Here is a 19,996-nt window from a genome sequence, read left to right as displayed (position 1 = left end):
GTGTGACATGTGCCAAGCACTGCGCTCCTTTCCCGCCTGTTCCTCGCTACCACTTGGCATTGGGACCCAGCCTTTTCTAGACAAGCCACATACAAATACAAGTGGCTGCCCCGGTCCCGATGGGGGTCGCATCACAGAGATGTGGCAGGCGGAGGGAGCAGCTGCTGACCTTGGAGTATTTGCTTCCAAGGTCAGTGCCCTGCCACCCCTGGTCTCAGGGGCCATCAATAGTTTACTTCCTGTAGTTGCCAATGTTTGTCCCTGCTCTTCATCAGTCAATAGGAAGCTGCTGGTCTTTGTCTGAGGCCAGGGGTCAACGCTCTGATATCTTGGGGGCGGGAAGAGGAGGGTCAAAGGTTGTGTGAGGTCACTTTTGCTTCAGCTGCCGTTTCAGGTCTGTTGAAACCTTTAAAGTTTAGGGCAGTTTTACCCAGGGTGTACCTCGTTACACAGAACAGAGGTATAAGAACAGGAATGTGTTGAGTTACCACACTACCCTCCAGTACCCTGAAGGTACAGCACGGTACCTCTGCGGTAGGAGTATGCTGGTGCTCTGGGCGGGTGCAAGTCCAGCCTCCTGCTGCAGCCGGGCTTCCTCCTGTGCCCCCTCCAGAACTCCTGCTTGCAACATTTTTCACCTGCCCACCCCTGAACCAGATACAACCCAGGGGCCAGTGCAAATCTTCCATCAGGCAGTGTGAGCCTGCAAAGTCGAGAACTCACCCATAATACTCCTCCTTTCATCATCCGGGGACACAAACTTCCTGGTGATTAAGGCCTAACCTACTTATTCATGGCATTACTGACTGAAGATGGTGTGGGTACAGTGGTTTCCCTATACTCATAGTTGAGGGGTTTAATAGGTCTTCTCCAGTATTGTCAGTATGGTCACACCAATACTCCTCCTTTTCTCTACAGTTTATGTATTGGGAGCACAGTGGAGCCATTTAATGCTGGGATTACCTCTAGGTGTGCATGAGAGGCTAATGTTTTCCTATTTGCAGGGCCGCCTCTTCCGGCTGTGTCTCTGTGATGCGCCTTAGATCGCCAAGGTTTTTTCTAGGCACCTTTTTGTCACGCAACAGTCCCAACATCCTGCTTCCAGAAAATGTTTCTTTTCCATCTGGCTCTTGGGACTGGATACACAAATCGTGATAGACCAATCCCTTCCAGCACAAACCAGTTTTCTGTGTTGTCAGCTCGGGTAAAGCAAAAAAAAAAAACTTTCTATGTGATTGTCTCCCACCATGTATTGTTTTTTTCTTCTTCTTTTTCGGTCTGTTTTTTGACAATCCAGCTGTCAGAGATACATCGCTAACAGTAGACATAGAGTGGTATTTAGGTCTGGCCCTTTCACCATTGGCTTGCTTCAACCATCCTCTTTCTGCCATTGGCTAGGGACTTTGTCAATACCTTTGCCCAGCCCAGTGGAGTATCTGTCTCACACCTAATGCTACTGGCTGATTGGTTGTATCCTTCCACCTCCACTTGAGTGCCTGCAAGGACCTCTACAAAGGACTATGTTACAACCATAGTCCTCTCTGTCCGCTCCAGCTGGCTCCCTCCTTTGTGTTGCTTTAATCGACTAAAGCACATTGTTAGCACATTGAAACCCGATCTATCATTTTCAATGCTTGTTTTTTTTTTTTTATTATTCCCCTAACAACAGCGTACCAGGAGCTCACATTATGTTTTCAGATGAAAAGCTTTACTTGACGTTGTTCAAGCCCATGTCGCGGTTGAAAAACTCAATCCTAGAATGTTCTAATCGGAGATTATCAATGAGAAAACCATCTTTTGGCTTTACTAGGTGAAATGTTGCACTAATAAATCAGTGCACCATTCACCTACAGGCGGATATAAAAATAAAAAAAACACCCCAGCATCTGTCTGTGGAGATGGGTGTAGGTACGGTTATATCATCATGGGTAAATCTTCTCCAGAGAAAGCTATCGAATATGATAGCACAGAGCTCGCCAAGACCCACGTCACTTCTCAAGAATAGATTCCCAGATCAAGGATCTGGTGAAGTCCATCTCCTCTACAGGGGGTGGGCGGTGGGGTATAAGGTTTAGCAACAAGTTACATTATTGTAATGATCTCTTTCTTCCACAAAGGACAAAATATGTGTTTAAGTCTCTTCTTGGCCAAAAACACAAAAATAATTGAAAGCATATCTATCTATCTATCTATCTATCTATCTATCTATCTATCTATCTATCTATCTATTACTAGGTTAATCACATGACTAGCACAGCTGTTACTTCCCCAGTTAAACCAATGGTGACATAGAAAATAGACTAGGTGGTAACAATAGGGCACCATCTTTGAGTATTACAAAACATAACATCTCAGAGTATATGTCTCAACATATATCATTATTACCTCACAGCACATAATCACAAAAAAATGTACAAATAAAATATAAAAATGTATTCACAATGTACATCAATAATTTTCATATCAATCCGTGTTCTGCGATGGATTTTGGTTGGGACCCTGTGAGAGTGGGATATTACACGTTGGATGACAGGGAGCGCATTTCGCTGCTGCTTAGATTTAAGGTCACGCTTCACAAGGTTTAAATGATGGGGTAATTTGACAAATATATTATCTTGCCCCACAAGTATGATGGACAATTCAACTGTGCAGTATGTTGTTTGCTAACGGTAACTTTGCATGTATATTATTGGAAACATTATGTTTGGAAAATGATGTGATGTGTTGGACTACTGTGGGATACTGAAGCAACGTCTGAAACAAGTCAATCAAACGGTTTTTGTGAGATAATGCGCATGAGTTTCCACTGACATGTCACAAATTGTATTGGAATTTGTTAACAATACACATATGTCACCAGAAAATGGGTGTAGGACTGATTTGGAATGACATGTAGCATTACATTGGAATTATTTTCTGTTTTTAGCCCTGACAAAGTCGTAGGGTTACGCCCTTTGACGATAAAACACGTGTTGGCTAAGGCTTAATAGAAGAGGCCAGTGGGCCGAAAACAATAAAACCACAGAAATAATACTGTTGTTGAGGATTACATACTGTACTATAGCCTTATAGCCCGCCGTAGCGGGCTATACCGGCTATTAAAGGCCCGCTGAATTGTTAAAGGCCCGAGCCGAAGGGGAGGGACTTTAACTAGACAGCGGGACTTTAATAGCCGGTATAGCCCTGCTACGAAAGGCTATAAGGCTATTAGAACATTCTACCACTAGAGGGTGGAAAGTTCTATCAAATTAAACAAAGGGTTCTCCAAGCTCGAGGGGATATAATTCGCCTAGAGCTTCGAGAAGCCTTTGTAGAACATTGGAATGTTGCTCTGCGGGCCTTTACCGGCCCGTAGAAGCAGGGAGCACTCCATTGTCTGCAATAGAGCTCCCAACATTCCAATGTTCTAATATCATTTGAATTGTTGGCGTGTGCTTAAGGCTGTATGATCATATCTTTCTTGAGAGTACTCATAAAACATTCTAAAAGCCCATTGGCCTGTGGCCAAAGAGGTGTGCTCTTCTGATGCTGCACATTAAAATGCTGAGAAAAACCATCCTAATAGTACTTTGTGTACACAATGGCATTATGTGGCCTTTGCAGGCCACTCATTTACAGAGCATTGATCCCTCAAACTGGAACATGACCTGAACAGCTGGAAACACATGCCTCTCTTGCCTGAAATGACCCTGCCTGCATAAAGACAATGCTAGCAGATGTATAGTCCTCTCAGTGGGGGCTCCCTCCGCTTGCACCAGGTTTGAATTTTAAGCTCCCATACCAGAATGGCATAGTATAGCAAAAAAGTGCTTTTGTAAAGAATTCCATATCCAAGAACAAGTTGTGAGGGTATGCAACGTTTACAACGAAGTTTTTACAACGTACTACCATTACAACGCAGGCATTACCAAGCATACCATTACAACGCATTGCGCTGGGGGGCGCTCTAGGATAGGGAATAAGTTTAATTTTCTATCCAACACCTTCCCTATTGTCCACGGGGACTGGAGTTGGAATAGAAAATTATACTTACCACTATCCAGCACCTCTAAGCGCTATGCGTTTTAACGGTATTCGTTGTAAATACCGCGTTGTAAAGGTATGCGTGGTACATCCCCTCTTTTGAGCAGCTGGATCATCCTACTGAGATTACGCGTCTCAGTGGGCTGGGCGCCGGGTCGCCTCCCTTGAACATACCTAATGTCTAGATGACATCCCCACTCTTGTTGTGAGCATACAGAGTATGAGCACACAGTCCAGATGCCCACGCCTCCTCCTACAAAAGATAATGTAGATCACATAACACCCCTACAGGAGGGCAAGAAAACCAGAAAACTTTCAGAGGTCACAACAACCCCATAACATGTACCCAGCATACTTCTTCCCTGGCAGTGGTTGACTAGAAGCACTTCCAAATGAAAGCATAAGGTTACCCCTCCTGGTCTGAGCAAAGCAAATAAGAACAGGGACATCTTAAGGATTTTGAGGGCCCGGGGTCGAACGTATTTTGGAGCTCCTGTTCAGAACAGCTTTGAATTTATGACCCAATCTCAGCTATTTCATGCCCTCTTTGCACTGGCACACTTGTCTATATTCTAAAGCCCTTACATCGTATATTCGGGATAGTGAGGTTAGTGTTGTGCACGCAGCTCCTCCGCTCCGACCTTTGATTTCACCTGCAGTGGAGCAGAGAGTGGCATCGTAACTTAAACCCTGCCAATTCCACCCGCTGTTCGCTGTCATTTTTACCCCACCAACACCGACCCCCCCCCTCCCATCCCGCCTGCCCCCGCTACCTGTGAAGGGCAGCAATCTGAGGGATAGCCCCGGGCGCCACAATCTCTAGCTACGTCACTAGTCTGTCAGCTGGCATCTGTCCGAAGCATTTGTGAAAACATATTGGAGTAATTTCTGTGAATGATACCCCTTTGACGCTCCCTCTCCCCACATTAGCAGGTAACACACCTTCTTCCCACATTACCAACATAACCCCAACAACCTTCTTCGGCCCGGAAGTGTCTCTGTGCGGTTGGAGAAAGAAGAATCTTAGTCATATATTGATTTACATAGAAAAAAATGTATTTAAAGAAAAGAACAATAAATAAGACTGAAGGGAATCTGGTGCTGTGGTCGCTGCCACGAAGTTGGAGTCACTGCCATTCCGGACTCCGGACACAGTTACACATTTGGGAGTGGTTTGTGTTAAATAGGGTTAGTGGTACCAGAAGCATTGAGACTGTATGAGCCTGTGATGATGATTGATGTAGACGGGTCGCACTGGGAGCAATGTGTCTTGCCTACTGGACTGCGTCATGAGGAATCGGGACTTTATCTTTATTGTGAGGCCTGCTGACCGTAGTGCAGGCCAGAGGTAGTGGTGAGAATGAGCCCACAGCCATGTGCATACTTTGGTGGCCCTACCGACCTGCATAGAGCAGGTTTAGTGGCAACACTTGTCGGCAGACTTCAATCTATAAATACTCCTCACTAATCGAAGGGAGTGAGGTGCTGTGGTCGCTGCCACGAAGTTGGGGTCGCTGCAATTCAGGACTCAGAACACAGTTACACATGTAGGATTGGCTTGTGTTAAAGAGGGTTAGTGGGACTACGTGTTGCCGGCCTTGCATATCGAAATTTGCCTCACTGATCGAAGGGAGTGTGGTGCTGTGGTCGCTGCCACGGACTTGGGGTCAGTGCGATTCAGGACTCAGGACACAGTTACACATGTGGGATCGGCTTGTGTTAAAGAGAGTTAGTGGCACCACGTTGCGCCACCGTTGCATATCGAAATTTGCCTCACTGATCAAAGGGAGTGTGGTGCTGTGGTCGCTGCCACGGACTTGAGGTCACTGCCATTTAGGACTCAGGACACAGTTACACATGTGGGATCGGCTTGTGTTGAACAGAGTTAGTGGAAACACGTGTCGCCACCCTTCCATATGGCAATATGCCTCACTGAGTAAAGGGAGTCTGCTGCTGTAGTTGTCTCACGGAGTTGGGGTCACTACTATTCAGGACTCAGGACACAGTTAGTTAGCACCACGTGTCGTCGGTCTTCCACAGTGTAGACCGGAGGAAGCGGTCAGCAGAGGCTCACAGGCAGTTGACGTTGACTTGAGCTGCACAGATATGGGAGCATTTGCTCTTCTTAACCGATTATAGTCTCTCACACAATTTGCGTTACTACTAATCCTGAATTGTGAACTGTGTAACCCCAGTGTAGGGCGCAGGCAGCTGTCAGGATGGGTCACAGCCATGTGGCTTTGAGTTGAGCTGCACAGTTAGTGGCACCTGGAGTACTCGGCGTGGGCGCACCCTGCGATGATACATGGTTCCGGCGGGCCGCACTGGGAGCAGTGTATTTCCTTGATAAGGCCACATGGAGATACTTATGGTGTAGTGAGTTAGCAGCACCTGAAGCACACAGCGTGTGCGCATCCTGCAATGATGCGTGGTCCCGGCGGGCCGCACTGGTAGCAACGTGTCTTGCGAACTGGACTGCGTCATCTGCAATCGCCACTGTATCTGAATTGTGAGCCCTGCTGTCCGCAGTGTAGATCGAAGGCAGTAGTTAGCATAGACATCGAGGAATGCTTTTTGTCACTTCTTGACAAAATCCGAGGACATAGAGTACAATTCTCTGTGCAATTAAAAAATCAAGGCTGAATTCAAATTGTGAATCCTGCTGTCCGCAGTGTAGATCGAAGGCAGTAGTCGGTACAGACACAAGTCTGCGGTGCTATGGCGCTGGGTTTGCAGGGGACCTGTGTGGAGGAGGCCCGCGGTCGTGGTGGCAGCCATGTGCCAGGCTGAGGGCAGCCTCTCTGTAGACTCGTTGGTCTTCCCACAAGTGAACCACGCCAAGGACCTGGCCTATTTATTCATACTCCTACGCTGGAGTGGCGTACATTGGACCAGCCCACTCTGCCTCCGCTACCGGGGGGGGGAACAACCCAGCTACATGACCAAGATCTTCCCCACTGCCTGAGGTAACATGGTTGCGTCCACTGTGAACTACACTACAAGTATCAATAGTATATCTCCACATGGAGAGGTTTGTGCTTTGCATAGTGAGGTCTTTGCAGCACATCAGCGGTACACTTGTCATTGTGTGCATTATTATTGATGAGTGACTTGCCTTCTTCATATATAGTTGGTTTCCACATCTCCCAACATTCAGCTGTTGTGCGGCTGAGGGGCCATGGTATTTTGGGAAGGTCTGCTGTCCTGTTTGGCGCTGCCTCAGTGGTAGTAGCAGGGGTGGTCTGGGGGGAGGTTCTGATGGTGGTGGCCCTGGGTGTTGTGGCCTTGTTGTTTGTCGGAGCTTGATGATCAGTAGCTCTATCACGTGTTGGTCTTTAGATGTGGCTGTGAGTAGGGTCTAATTCACGCAGTAGATAGTCGACCTCCTTACACCAGTTAAAGGTTGATGGTAATTTGTTACTGGTAAGTCGGCTTGACGTCTGCTTTTTGGATCGCATTGCAGAGTTGGCTGGTTGTTGAAAATATGGGGAAATTGTGTTTTTGTGTTTTTTTGCACGGGAACGACTACTTTGCATATCATTAGCGTTAGTTGTGGCTCTTGTTCGTGGCGATGTTGTTGGCAAAAGGTATCGATGGAAGAGTGGTGAGATTTGCAGTTTTCACCAGGTTGAGAATGGGATGATAATTAAAAACACAGAAAAAAAGATATGTTTAATGAACAGTATAATTAGAAAATAGCATTTAAAAAACCTTTGAAATTCACTGAAAAAAACATAGGTTTCAGGAACGTAATAGTTAGAAATTAACATTTAAAAAAACGTTGAAATTCACTTAAAAAAACATAAGTTTTAAAGATGTTATAGTTAGAAAATAGCATTTAAAAAACCTTAGAAATTCACAGAAAAAACATAGGTTTCAGGGACTTTATAGTTAATTGGACATTTCTCTAATACAAAACGATGGAAATTCTGCTGTTATAATTAGTTGAGCTAACTATAAATCATGCCCCCGCAATGCACTGCTGATGACGTCACATAATACATCCTTCATGACATGGTCAGTGACATCACTGATCACATCACTGATGACATCTCATATGACATCACTGATGACAGCACTGATGACATCATCCACGTGACAATCTGATGCACCTCATCAGACCTTAATATAACACTTGATACACCCACTCTAAAATACAGACTATATTTTTCGAAACCATGGACACACCAATACCAGTTAGTACATATCCACTGACTAATTCCTAGGCCTACCCACACATCAATTCATTCACCCATACAGTCACTCATACAAACAGTCAGCCATCAATACAGCATTATCATATCCAGTCACATATCGATACAGACACTCAGACACCGCCTCTCATTCATATAGTTATTCACACACCTAGTCAGTAATTGAAATAATGAATCGCACTTTTATTTACTCACCTGTACAGTTATACGCATACCACCTCACTTATTTAAACATATACTAACACATACTTTAACTCTAATACAAAAACTAATACAAGCACACACTGATCCATACAGGCACTCTCACAATCACTCACTCTCACATATAGTCATTTATACAGTCCAACACTCACATATACTGCCTTTCACATATGCAGTTACTCACACATGTACCACTGAGGCATCCATTCACTCACCAAGACACCCATACACAAACTCACCCAGCACATACAGCCCTTCACAGATACAGACTTGAACACATATACGCAGTGAATTATCCCCTCACACGTTTATGCACAGAGTCACACCCCCCACCCACCCACACAGACACTTAGGCACCCATACAGATACTAAGACAAGCAATCAATAGCCCATATAGATACTCATTTAGCTGCTAACCAAACCATGCAACCGCTTACACACATCTGACAACCTAAACTGTGTGAATGTCTGTATCAGTCGCTAACACAGCATTAAGTAAGGCACAATTAATCACTCACTTACACAGTCAGTCACACACCTTCTTAATCATGCATCCTGACTCTTATGCACCCATTCATTCTTCAATACACCTTTGCATATATATATATATAAATCATATTTACATTTTATAGAAACACATAGTCACAGGATGAGGTCATCAGTGATGTCATTTGAGATGTCATCAGCGATGTCACTCACCATGTCATGAATGATGTAATATGTGACGTCATCAGCAGTGCATTGCGGGGGCGCGAGTTATAGTTAGCTCAACTAACTATAACAGCGGAATTTCTATGGTTTTGTATGAGTGAAATGCCCAACTAACTATAACGTCCCTGAAACCCGTGTTTTTTTCGTAAAAAAAATAATAATAAAAAAAAAAAAATATATATATATATATATAATTAATGTAGTTTATTAGCATTAACTATGAACTATGGGGAGGGTCCTTGTAGTAAAGTAAAATCACATTGAAGCAGCCATCTGGTGATCAGCAGATCAGAGTTTTTTCCCTGTGTAGGGTAGTTGTTACATACAATCTATCAGGCAGTAAACCGTGTTTTTCTTAAGTCACTTCTGATGCGCAGTGGTAATACACTGCAGTTTTACCATCGTCCTGCAGTAATAAATATGTGGACATGTCTTTATTAGTACAGTTCTCCTAAACAACTTGCATTATTGGGCCACATTTATTTTCACTGCCATAGCGCGCTCGATGATGTATTTATTATACTGAGAGGGAGGAGAGGTTTGTTAATCTTGATTTGACTTTTTCAAAGCAGAGAGATTTCTTCATTACCCATTAACTAAAAGACTGCCTGCCTCGCATTATTTCTAATGTGGAATTGGAAATGTTTGACACAAGTTAGACAGTAAATGTGCCATTAAATAGTCGAATTCACAAAAAAATCTGTCAACTGCTGGTAAAAGTATTTAACATAACGAATGGTCTTGCTGCGGCTGCATCTTCTAAAAGGAGTATAGGGTTCACTGCACGTTTCATCCTTCCCACAATTTAAAGGGCGGCTAAGAAGAAACTGTATAAACAACTTTCATCTACAGTGCTTAGAGCAGGACACATTCTGCGGAAGCGCTCTGAAAGGGAATTATCATAATCATCCCTGAACATGGACGTAAAGTGCCCAACCACAACTTTAAAGCGCTATATTACTGCAGCAGTGGTTTACAGAATTACCAATGCTGATGGAGGGACCTTGGAGTTGAGCTTATCCACTGGGTTACTGCTCTATAAGAACTAGGCCTGGGCGTTAAATTCCGTTCCACTCTCAGAATTTGGGTAATTCCACATTCAACATAGAACGCAGAATTGCTAAACATTATACGATCCCCGGCTTCGCGGAATTTTTTGTTTGTTCACGCGTTCAAAATGCATGTTCGCGATATATTTACCCTGAGCACGCAAACAGCGTTCACAAATAGGTAAAAAAGCATCGCGAATGGGCGAAACAAGCAATTCCGCGTGTTAGCAGAGAATTTACGTGCTTGCAGAGATTTTTAACAGTTTCGCGGAGCTTTGCGTAGCGCGACTACGCAAATTCCATCCAGGCAGAGGTGACTGCTGTTGATTTGGTGTTTCATTGTGAGTTTGCTGTCCAGGATGATACTGAGGTTTTGGGCAGGCTCTGCCAGTGTGGGTCAGAGTTCGGATGGTTACCAGGTGTCTTGTTCCCGGGGGAAGATGTGGTTCCCAAAGATCAGTACCTCCGTCTTGTCCGTGTTAAGCGCCATCCAGTCGGTGACTGGTGCATACCTCACTAGGAAGAACTTTAGAATAAAAGCAATAGAATTTATAATATAAGCAATAAGCAAAACAACATATATAAGAATATAAGCAATAAACAAAAGATGCAACATTTTGAGAGATGGTTTGAACTCCAAACTTTCATTTTGAACGAGCTGCTTCTTTGAGAACAGTACTGGTGATGCAGACATGAATCTGTGTACATAGTGTAATTACACATGTTCATAAGAAGGAAATCTTACCTTTACCCTATTTAAATGACAAGTGCAACACATTTGATCAAAATTGCCACCTATTCAATTTACTAAATTCAGCGCCCAGTTGGCGTAATGTACTCTCATAAATGTCGTAAAGTTTCAGGTATTGTTGTGAACCTCATATGCAGCATTTCATGTAACATTTGAACTGTTTCAACGCCAAACTATATTTGTTGCTAAATTCTTCGAACTATGCATCAGAAGGCAGGCTATGTGGCAGGCGCTAAAATACATATTTGTGTAAAAAAGTACTGGATTCAATGTTGTCCTTAGATATAATAATCTCAGTTGTCAAACTGCTGTATTCCAGTTGGGATCCAATTCACACCCCTTCTTTCAAATGCCATTTTAGCTCATCATTTCTCCCTGCTCCATTTTAATCCCACCCCCACAAGTGTGATTCTAGTCCCACCCGTTTATTTTTTTATCCGAAAATGTGATGCGCCCACTCTTTCAACAGCCCTCCTTCCTACCCTTTACTTCGCCAAATTCCTCATTTTGTCTGTTCGTGTAACTGCAGTCCCAGTGCCACCCATCCTGGCGGCTTCAAAACTAGTTCAGTTCATCCTTGCAGCTTCTGTGTTATTCATGCTGATTCACGCAGTTGTTTTATTGGTCCAGCCCCTTCTTACAGCTGGTGTACTTGTCTAAACCCCTCTTACAGCTTAAATACTAGTCCAGACCCCCCTTACAGCTAGCTTACTAGTCTGGGACCTTCTTACAGCAGCTTTACTAGTCCAGTTCCTTCTTTCAGCTCCTATACTAGTCCGGCCCCTTCCTTCAGCTGCTGCACTGGTCCAGCCCCTTCTTTCAGTGTCAGTGTTGCTCCAGATCTTTCTTACAGGTGGTGCACTAGTCCGGACCCCTTTTACAGCTTCTGTGCTAGTCCGGACCCCTCTTACAGCTTCTGTGCTAGTCCGGACCCCTCTTACAGCTTCTGTGCTAGTCCGGACCCCTCTTACAGCTTCTGTGCTAGTCCGGACCCCTCTTACAGCTTCTGTGCTAGTCTGGACCCCTCTTACAGCTTCTGTGCTAGTCCGGACCCCTCTTACAGCTTCTGTGCTAGTCTGGACCCCTCTTACAGCTTCTGTGCTAGTCCGGACCCCTTTACAGCTTCTGTGCTAGTCCGGACCCTTCTTACAGCTTCTCTGCTAGTCTGGACCCCTCTTACAGCTTCTGTGCTAGTCCAGAACCCTCTTACAGCTTCTGTGCTAGTCCGGACCCCTTTACAGCTTCTGTGCTAGTCCGGACCCTTCTTACAGCTTCTCTGCTAGTCTGGACCCCTCTTACAGCTTCTGTGCTAGTCCGGAACCCTCTTACAGCTTCTGTGCTAGTCCGGACCCCTCTTACAGCTTCTGTGCTAGTCCGGACCCCTCTTACAGCTTCTGTGCTAGTCCGGACCCCTCTTACAGCTTCTGTGCTAGTCCGGACCCCTCTTACAGCTTCTGTGCTAGTCCGGACCCCTCTTACAGCTTCTGTGCTAGTCCGGACCCCTCTTACAGCTTCTGTGCTAGTCTGGACCCCTCTTACAGCTTCTGTGCTAGTCCGGACCCCTTTACAGCTTCTGTGCTAGTCCGGACCCTTCTTACAGCTTCTCTGCTAGTCTGGACCCCTCTTACAGCTTCTGTGCTAGTCCAGAACCCTCTTACAGCTTCTGTGCTACTCCGGACCCCTGTTACAGCTTCTGTGCTAGTCCGGACCCCTCTTACAGCTTCTGTGCTAGTCCGAACCCCTCTTACAGCTTCTCTGCTAGTCTGGACCCCTCTTACAGCTTCTGTGCTAGTCCAGAACCCTCTTACAGCTTCTGTGCTACTCCGGACCCCTCTTACAGCTTCTGTGCTAGTCCGGACCCCTCTTACAGCTTCTGTGCTAATCCGGAACCCTCTTACAGCTTCTGTGCTAGTCCGGAACCCTCTTACAGCTTCTGTGCTAGTCTGGACCCCTCTTACAGCTTCTGTGCTAGTCCGGACCCCTCTTACAGCTTCTGTGCTAGTCCGGACCCCTCTTACAGCTTCTGTGCTAGTCTGGACCCCTCTTACAGCTTCTGTGCTAGTCCGGACCCCTCTTACAGCTTCTGTGCTAGTCTGGACCCCTCTTACAGCTTCTGTGCTAGTCCGGACCCCTTTACAGCTTCTGTGCTAGTCCGGACCCTTCTTACAGCTTCTCTGCTAGTCTGGACCCCTCTTACAGCTTCTGTGCTAGTCCAGAACCCTCTTACAGCTTCTGTGCTACTCCGGACCCCTGTTACAGCTTCTGTGCTAGTCCGGACCCCTCTTACAGCTTCTGTGCTAGTCTGGACCCCTCTTACAGCTTCTCTGCTAGTCTGGACCCCTCTTACAGCTTCTGTGCTAGTCCAGAACCCTCTTACAGCTTCTGTGCTACTCCGGACCCCTCTTACAGCTTCTGTGCTAGTCCGGACCCCTCTTACAGCTTCTGTGCTAATCCGGACCCCTCTTACAGCTTCTGTGCTAGTCCGTAACCCTCTTACAGCTTCTGTGCTAGTCTGGACCCCTCTTACAGCTTCTGTGCTAGTCCGGACCCCTCTTACAGCTTCTGTGCTAGTCCGGACCCCTCTTACAGCTTCTACACTAGCCCAGCCCTTCTTTCAGTGTCTACACTAGTCTGGACCCCTCTTACAACTGGTGTACTAGTCTAGCCCCTTCTTACAGTTTCTATACTAGTCCAATCCCTTCTATCAGCTCCTCTCCTAGCCCAGACTCTAATTTCAGTTTCTGTACTAGAGCCGCCCCTTCTTTCAGAGTCTATATTAGTTTGGACTCCTCTTACATCTTCTGTGCTAGTCCGGGCCTTTCTTACAGGTGGTGTATTCGTGCTTACCACCACGCAATGGCTGCAGGTAAGGGGGGAAGAGGCTGCTGCCGCCCCCAAAACTCATGCCGCACGAGGCGGACTGACCCACACCCCTTTGCTATGCCACTGGTCTGGCCCCTCCTCTCTTTACTAGTCTGGCCCCTTTTTTCAGCTGCTGTACTAGCCTGGCTCCTCCTTTTAGCTGCAACACTAGTCCGGTCCCTCCTTCCAGCTGGTGTTCTAACCCAGCCCCTTCTTTCAGATGACGTACTTGTCCAATTCTAGCTTCTCTTCTTCCTAAATCTGGTAATAGTCCAGCCTCCACTATTTTCCTAATCCCGTCACCTTCCAACCTGGGATCCCCCTCTTGCCCACAGTGCTTCCTGATACACGTCCCATCCTCATCCCAAACATCTCCCCTCTCCAGATTTCTAATTCTAACCATGAAACTGCATTGCAGTTGTATTGCAAAGGTTGGCGCAGCACCTGAGGTCTGATTTTAGATAATGTTTTATGCCCACAATTTGAGAAACTCCACATTCTGGCTTTTTGCGTCCACAGGATTTAAAAGAAAAAAGTTTCAGCATTTTCTTTTGTTTTAAATAATCTGGCACTTGAGTTCATAACATCCCTGGATGGTTCATTTGAATACATGTCCAGATGGAAATATCTATCATGCCAGAGGCGGACTCGCCTCTTGGGATATTGAGATGTTTCCTCAACAGCGCGTGACTGAGTTAAACCATTTCTAGGAAGCTTGCTGCTAGTCTCTCTAGAAGGGTTATTGCACTGAAGATATTGTTGACTCATAGATAGTTGAGACATGCATTTATGGGTGTACAATTGGAGAATGTAGGGATGACCAGATGGCTGTGTTGAAACTCAGAGTATAGTTAGATTTGGCACATGTATGTTGCTGGATGGTGACATTCAACCTGTCCCTTTTTTCTCTGTTGCAGGTCTTAAACACCAATGATGGCTTCCATCATGGAGGTGCACGACTCCAACCATCCCAGCTCTGTGCTCGAGAAGCTCAACGAGCAGCGACTCCAGGGCCTGTTTTGTGACATCACAGTCGTGGTGGAGGACACCAAGTTCAAGGTCCATAAGAATGTCCTAGCTGCTTCCAGCACTTACTTCAAGGCAGCTCTCTCCAGAAGGGCTTCTTGCTTCCCGGACTCTGTCCTAGAGCTTCCCGATGTGCCGGCTGAAGTGTTCGCCAACATCGTCAGCCTCATCTACAACTCCAGAGTGTCCGTGCAGAGTGCAGATGTGGCCAAGGAGATCACAGCTGTGGGGAAGCAGCTGGGAATATCGTGCGTAGAAAGTCTTGGTGACGTGGCACAAGTGCAGAAGGCTCAAGCACACTCCCCTGGAGAATCTTCCACTACTTACGGCAGAGATGGTGCCACAAATCCCCAAGGGACCAAAGAAGGCAGCCTGTGTGGCCCTGCCACAATACATCAGCAGGAGGTCCAGATGCCTGACACATCTTGTGCTCCAAGCCCTTCCATCTCTACCCAATCCTCATTGGTTGCCACTCCTTCCGTAGACCTCTCATCTCAACCCATTTCCTCAGAAAGCACCCCAAACCCTAATTTCTTCCAGAGTCCTTGCCTCCAACAAGACACCGCTCAAGCTGATCCATCGACCTTTCCTCTAGTCAGCCTGCCTGTTCAGGAGCAAAGCACACTGGCCAATGGCAATCATGTGGAAATTCCACCACTTTTGCCAACCCAGTCCAATGACAATAGCATCACCGGATCAGCTGTGGACCTGGAAGCAGAAGCTGAAAAGTCAGCAGCAAGGATACTATACACGTTGGGTACCGTGCAAGCTAATTCTGCCAGTTTTAGTGACAATGAGCATGACCCATTGCTTAAGGACAACTCTGATTGGGAGGCTGAGGACTCTGCTGAGGACACTAGCGAACCAGAAAATACGCTAGACAATCCAAGGAAAGCAAGCACTCCTTCTGTCTTTCCCCAGACTTTATTCACTTGTACCATCTGTAGCAGGTCATTTAGCTCCTCTACCGCTCTCGGCCTCCACGTTAAGTTGCACAGGCCGAGAAAGACCTTTTCCTGTACCTACTGCAATAAGGGTTTCATGCACATCAAGCGCCTGCAGACCCATGAAGTGCTGTGCAAACAGACCAGTGGTTTTCCTGTGGATGACAATGATAGCACAGGTTTAGGAGGGCCTGATGGCATGGCCGCGTCCTCCTCAACTGAGCTTCAGGGCCTGCAGCCGGCGAAGCACTTGCCAGTCAAGAAGGGCCACGCCGGCCTCCTCTTCCGTCACCGGAGCTTCCAAAGGTTGGAGCTTGGATCCGAGCAAGACCACTTTGTGAAGGTGGTGGACGGCCACATCATCTATTTTTGCAGCATCTGTGAGCGTTCTTACATGACGCTCTCCAGCCTAAAGCGGCACTCCAATGTACACTCCTGGCGCCGGAGGTACCCCTGCCACTACTGCGAAAAGGTCTTTGCTCTTGCCGAATATAGGACCAAGCATGAAGTGTGGCACACGGGCGAACGGCGCTACCAGTGCATTTTCTGCTGGGAAACCTTTGTGACATATTATAACCTGAAGACGCATCAAAAAGCCTTCCATGGAATCAGTCCTGGGCTCATATCTAGTGAGAAGACAGCAAATGGAGGCTACAAACCCAAACTGAATGCCCTAAAGCTCTACAGATTGTTACCCATGAGGTCAGAGAAGCGACCCTATAAGACATACAGCCAGTCCACTCCTGGGAATCTGTTGGTGCCCAGCCAGCCTCTTCCGATGGATATAGGAAACTTGACCGTCACTGAAAGCTCCTCTGCTGCAGTGGGGGGCATGGCAGCTTCACTGGAGATGCCAGACACCGACGAGCACCTGTTGCAATCAGAGTTGCCTCTTTCCTCGCAGGACCGGCAGCAGGTCTCCAACAGAAGCAAAGAGCCTTTGGGCCCGCAGAGTCTTATTGGTGAGACTCAAACTAGAAAGCCTCTACCGAGTACCATCGAGTCACCCCTTGAAGATCTGCTTCCACAAGACGAGCTCGCCCAGATGACTTCTCAAGGAGGTTGCAGTGACGGGGCCATTTCAAGCGTCATTGCCTTTGGGCACTCGTCCTCATCTGTGATAGTACGCAGTGCCACGGCGTCCTCGGCAATGGCCCCCAGTGTACAAGGACCATCAGTTATTGCGTACAATAGCAAGTCCACTTCAAAAAATCCAACCGTGTCACCAGCGTCTCTGTCAATGCCAATGCATCCTACGAAGAAACCAGGTGTTAAGGACTGCAAGCAGGCCAAGTTGTCCCCTATGTCATCTGACCAAAGCTCTGATGAGACAGAGAGTGAGGAGGAGACAGACAGTGACCATACTCCTGTCCACACCAAAGGAAAAACCATGACATACACAGCCAAACCAGCCTATGTGGGGAATGCATCTGAGAGTAGAAACACCACCCTGTGCCAGATAACTGTCCGGATTGGAGAAGAGGCCATTGTGAAAAGGAGGATCTCAGAGACTGACCTCATGAGGGACAAGAGCCCCAGCAGAAAACTCAAGAAGTTTAACTTTGGGAGCGAGCATAGCCGGGGAGAAAAGCATGGCAGAAAAGGAGGGAGGAAAGCCAACCTCTCCCAAGCGAGAGAACTAGAACCCTCCAATGATAGCGACCGAGATGGGGAGGACCAGCTCTGGCGACCCTACTACTCTTACAAGCCAAAGCGCAAGGCCTGCAATGTGCAGAACCTGAAGAAGTCCAGCTGGCGAAAGAAGCTCCATCACAAGCGATCGTTAAAGCGGATGAAGAGGGTGAAGAAGGTGGCCAGTGACCCATGCGAGGCAGAAGACCTGCATGGCTTGACGGAATCTGGGAACGACACCCCCGGGGAGGAGAGTACAGATCTGACACCCTCACCCCAGCCCATCAGCCCGAAACGCCATAAGAGCAGTCGAGTGTCGGATTGGCGATATGAATGTACCAAATGTGGAAAGCGATTTTCAGCACTCAGGAAGTTCCGAAAGCATGAGCAGACCCACAGACCTGCAGCCATGTTTCCTTGTGACGTGTGCATGAAAGAGTTCCCCTCGCACCAGCTAGCTATGGAGCACCTGGAGACGCACAGCTCTGAGGCAGGAGAAGACCTCTCATCTCCAAAGCCAGACCATCCCAGTCGCTCCGAGCTGGTCCCCTCTTTCAAAGTGTCTGCTGCCCGAGTGGGGAGGAAACCATCAGTGAAGCACAACTGCTCCTGCTGCACCAAGGTCTGTAAAACGGCAGCAGCCCTCAGTCGTCACATGAAGCGCCACGAAGCTGAGAGGCTGAGCATGTCAGAAGCTGAGGGTGAAGAGGGAAATCAGGGAGGTGAGGATGGACTGGATGGTTGTCTTGGGTCGCCCGCTCTCGCCTCTGTCATTGCATTTACCAAGTCCAGCGATCAGCAAAGCCTCACGACCCCACCGCCTACAGTTACGGCAGAGGACCCCCCTGTCAAGGAATCTGAATACCCCCCCAGTAGCCCTGCACCTCTCACCATCAAGGAAGAAGACCCGCAGGAGATGCAGGTCTCTTCTTCAAGTGGGGAGCCCACTCTAGCTGGGGACGCTGAGGCTGAACTTAGCCCACCTTGCCTTTCTCCAATTAGTGGTACCGCCTATTCTCCCAGAGATCCAGTGGTGCCAGTGCCACACCGGCTAACACCCATGGTCCTAGAAGACCCTAGCGCTTCCATGTCAACCGCTCTGAAACTGAACCACCCCATGTGCGAGGAGACGGAAGCACAAGAACCAACGACCGCTTGCCGCACTATCGAAAACCCGAAAGAAGACTGCCAGGAGGAATGGCTGCCAAGAGGGTCTCGTGAACCAGTGCTGCAAGTCTGCGACCCACAAAGGCCTCCATCCAGCCATCATCTAGAGCTAGTCAGGCCTCTGGGTGTAATGATCCAAGCTGCCGAGGTGCTTTCTCAGGAGGAAACGCGCCTTCCTGCCATGGACATTGAAATGGTTGTATCCCCACAAGTTGACGTTCCACGTCCCTGTTCAGAAGACTCCTTTAGGCGGCAGAGAAAAGGGTTGCCTACCACTAATGGTGTGCCAGCCCACCAGGATGAACCAGAGTCTCCCAGGGGCACTCCTTCCCATAAATTGCATCTTCAATCAGCTATGGACCTCTCTCTTCAAGACCCGCTGATTTCCCACACCGGTGTGCGGAGTGGCCAAAACCTTACTCACAAGCCCTTGCCTTCCAGAATGGTGGAGGAATTCCAGGAGTCAGTGCGCCACAATATCTGTCTGGAGCCCGGCTTCCCTGTTCAGGAGTACCCACTGCCCCTGCTTACACCAGGGAGTTGGAGAAGCAGGGCAGAGATGGAGGAGAAGACCCTCTTGTCTTACCCTGCTTCCCTGCCATTCAGTGCCATGAGCAAAGCTGCTGGAGAAGCCGCAAGCAAGATGGCCTTCTACCCAGAGCCCTACCCGCTCATGTACGGGCATCAGCTTCTGGCTTACCCCTACGGCTTCACCAATCTGGCCACTCTTCCAGTTGCCTTAAACATGGTGATCCCGGATGACAAGGGCCAACCCTTACCTTTCCTGCCAAGCATGTTCGGCTACTCTGTCAACCCTTGCCGAAGCGAAGTTCAAGAGCTCCCCACGCTGATAAATGTAAGGCCAAATCATGGGAAAGCCACGGCAGCCAATCAGGAAAGGCCGAAGAAGGGGCGGATGCTCTGAGCGCATGGACTCTTTGCCCCAACTCAGCCTTTAAAAGCAACAATTAGAAGAGAAACACATCTCTGTAAAGTTAATGCTGTTAAACGTGGGCCCGCCCCTTCCGACCCTTTACCATGCCATTTTAACACGCCTTCTCTGCTGGAAACTTCCAGAATTTGGCCTACATGGTTCATGGAAGGGGCGGCCACACTCCCTTCCCTGCCTATGGCTTGGGTCCACATTGATTCACCAAAACTCTTTAGCACTGCTAGCCATACCCCGCTGTCTTTGCTAGGCCCCAAGATGACCACTTTCCCGGCTATGACACAAAAGTCCACAAAAGCTTCTCTTCCAGGATTGTGCACCTTAATTCATTAGTTCTGGGGATTTGCCTTTGATGGCACACTAAAAATTCTGCAAGGGAAGAATAGACCAGAATGGACCTGCCCAATACCCCCCACCATCTACACCATCAGGTCTTTAAAAGTACTGATGGGCCACAAATGCACTAG

General features: G+C 47.6%; 1 protein-coding gene across 1 annotated transcript in view; it reads left to right on the top strand.

The window, feature by feature from the left end:
• The window catches only part of LOC147678587 (zinc finger and BTB domain-containing protein 4-like), a 98,247-nt gene extending 78,595 nt beyond the window's left edge, over positions 1 to 19,652 (top strand). The window contains exon 3 of the mRNA XM_086946041.1: positions 14,729 to 19,652. Within this exon, the coding sequence (XP_086802167.1) occupies positions 14,742 to 19,505 (4,764 nt within the window). The 5' untranslated portion in view covers positions 14,729 to 14,741 and the 3' untranslated portion in view covers positions 19,506 to 19,652. The remainder of the gene's footprint in view (positions 1 to 14,728) is intronic.
• The last annotated feature ends 344 nt before the right edge of the window (positions 19,653 to 19,996 follow it).

Source organism: Lissotriton vulgaris, chromosome 12 (genome assembly GCF_964263255.1).
Source record: "Lissotriton vulgaris chromosome 12, aLisVul1.2, whole genome shotgun sequence".
In the NCBI taxonomy this organism is placed as follows: Eukaryota; Metazoa; Chordata; class Amphibia; order Caudata; family Salamandridae; genus Lissotriton; species Lissotriton vulgaris.
The sequence above is the reverse complement of the archived record's forward strand: the minus strand, read 5'-3'. Positions and strand labels throughout refer to the sequence as shown.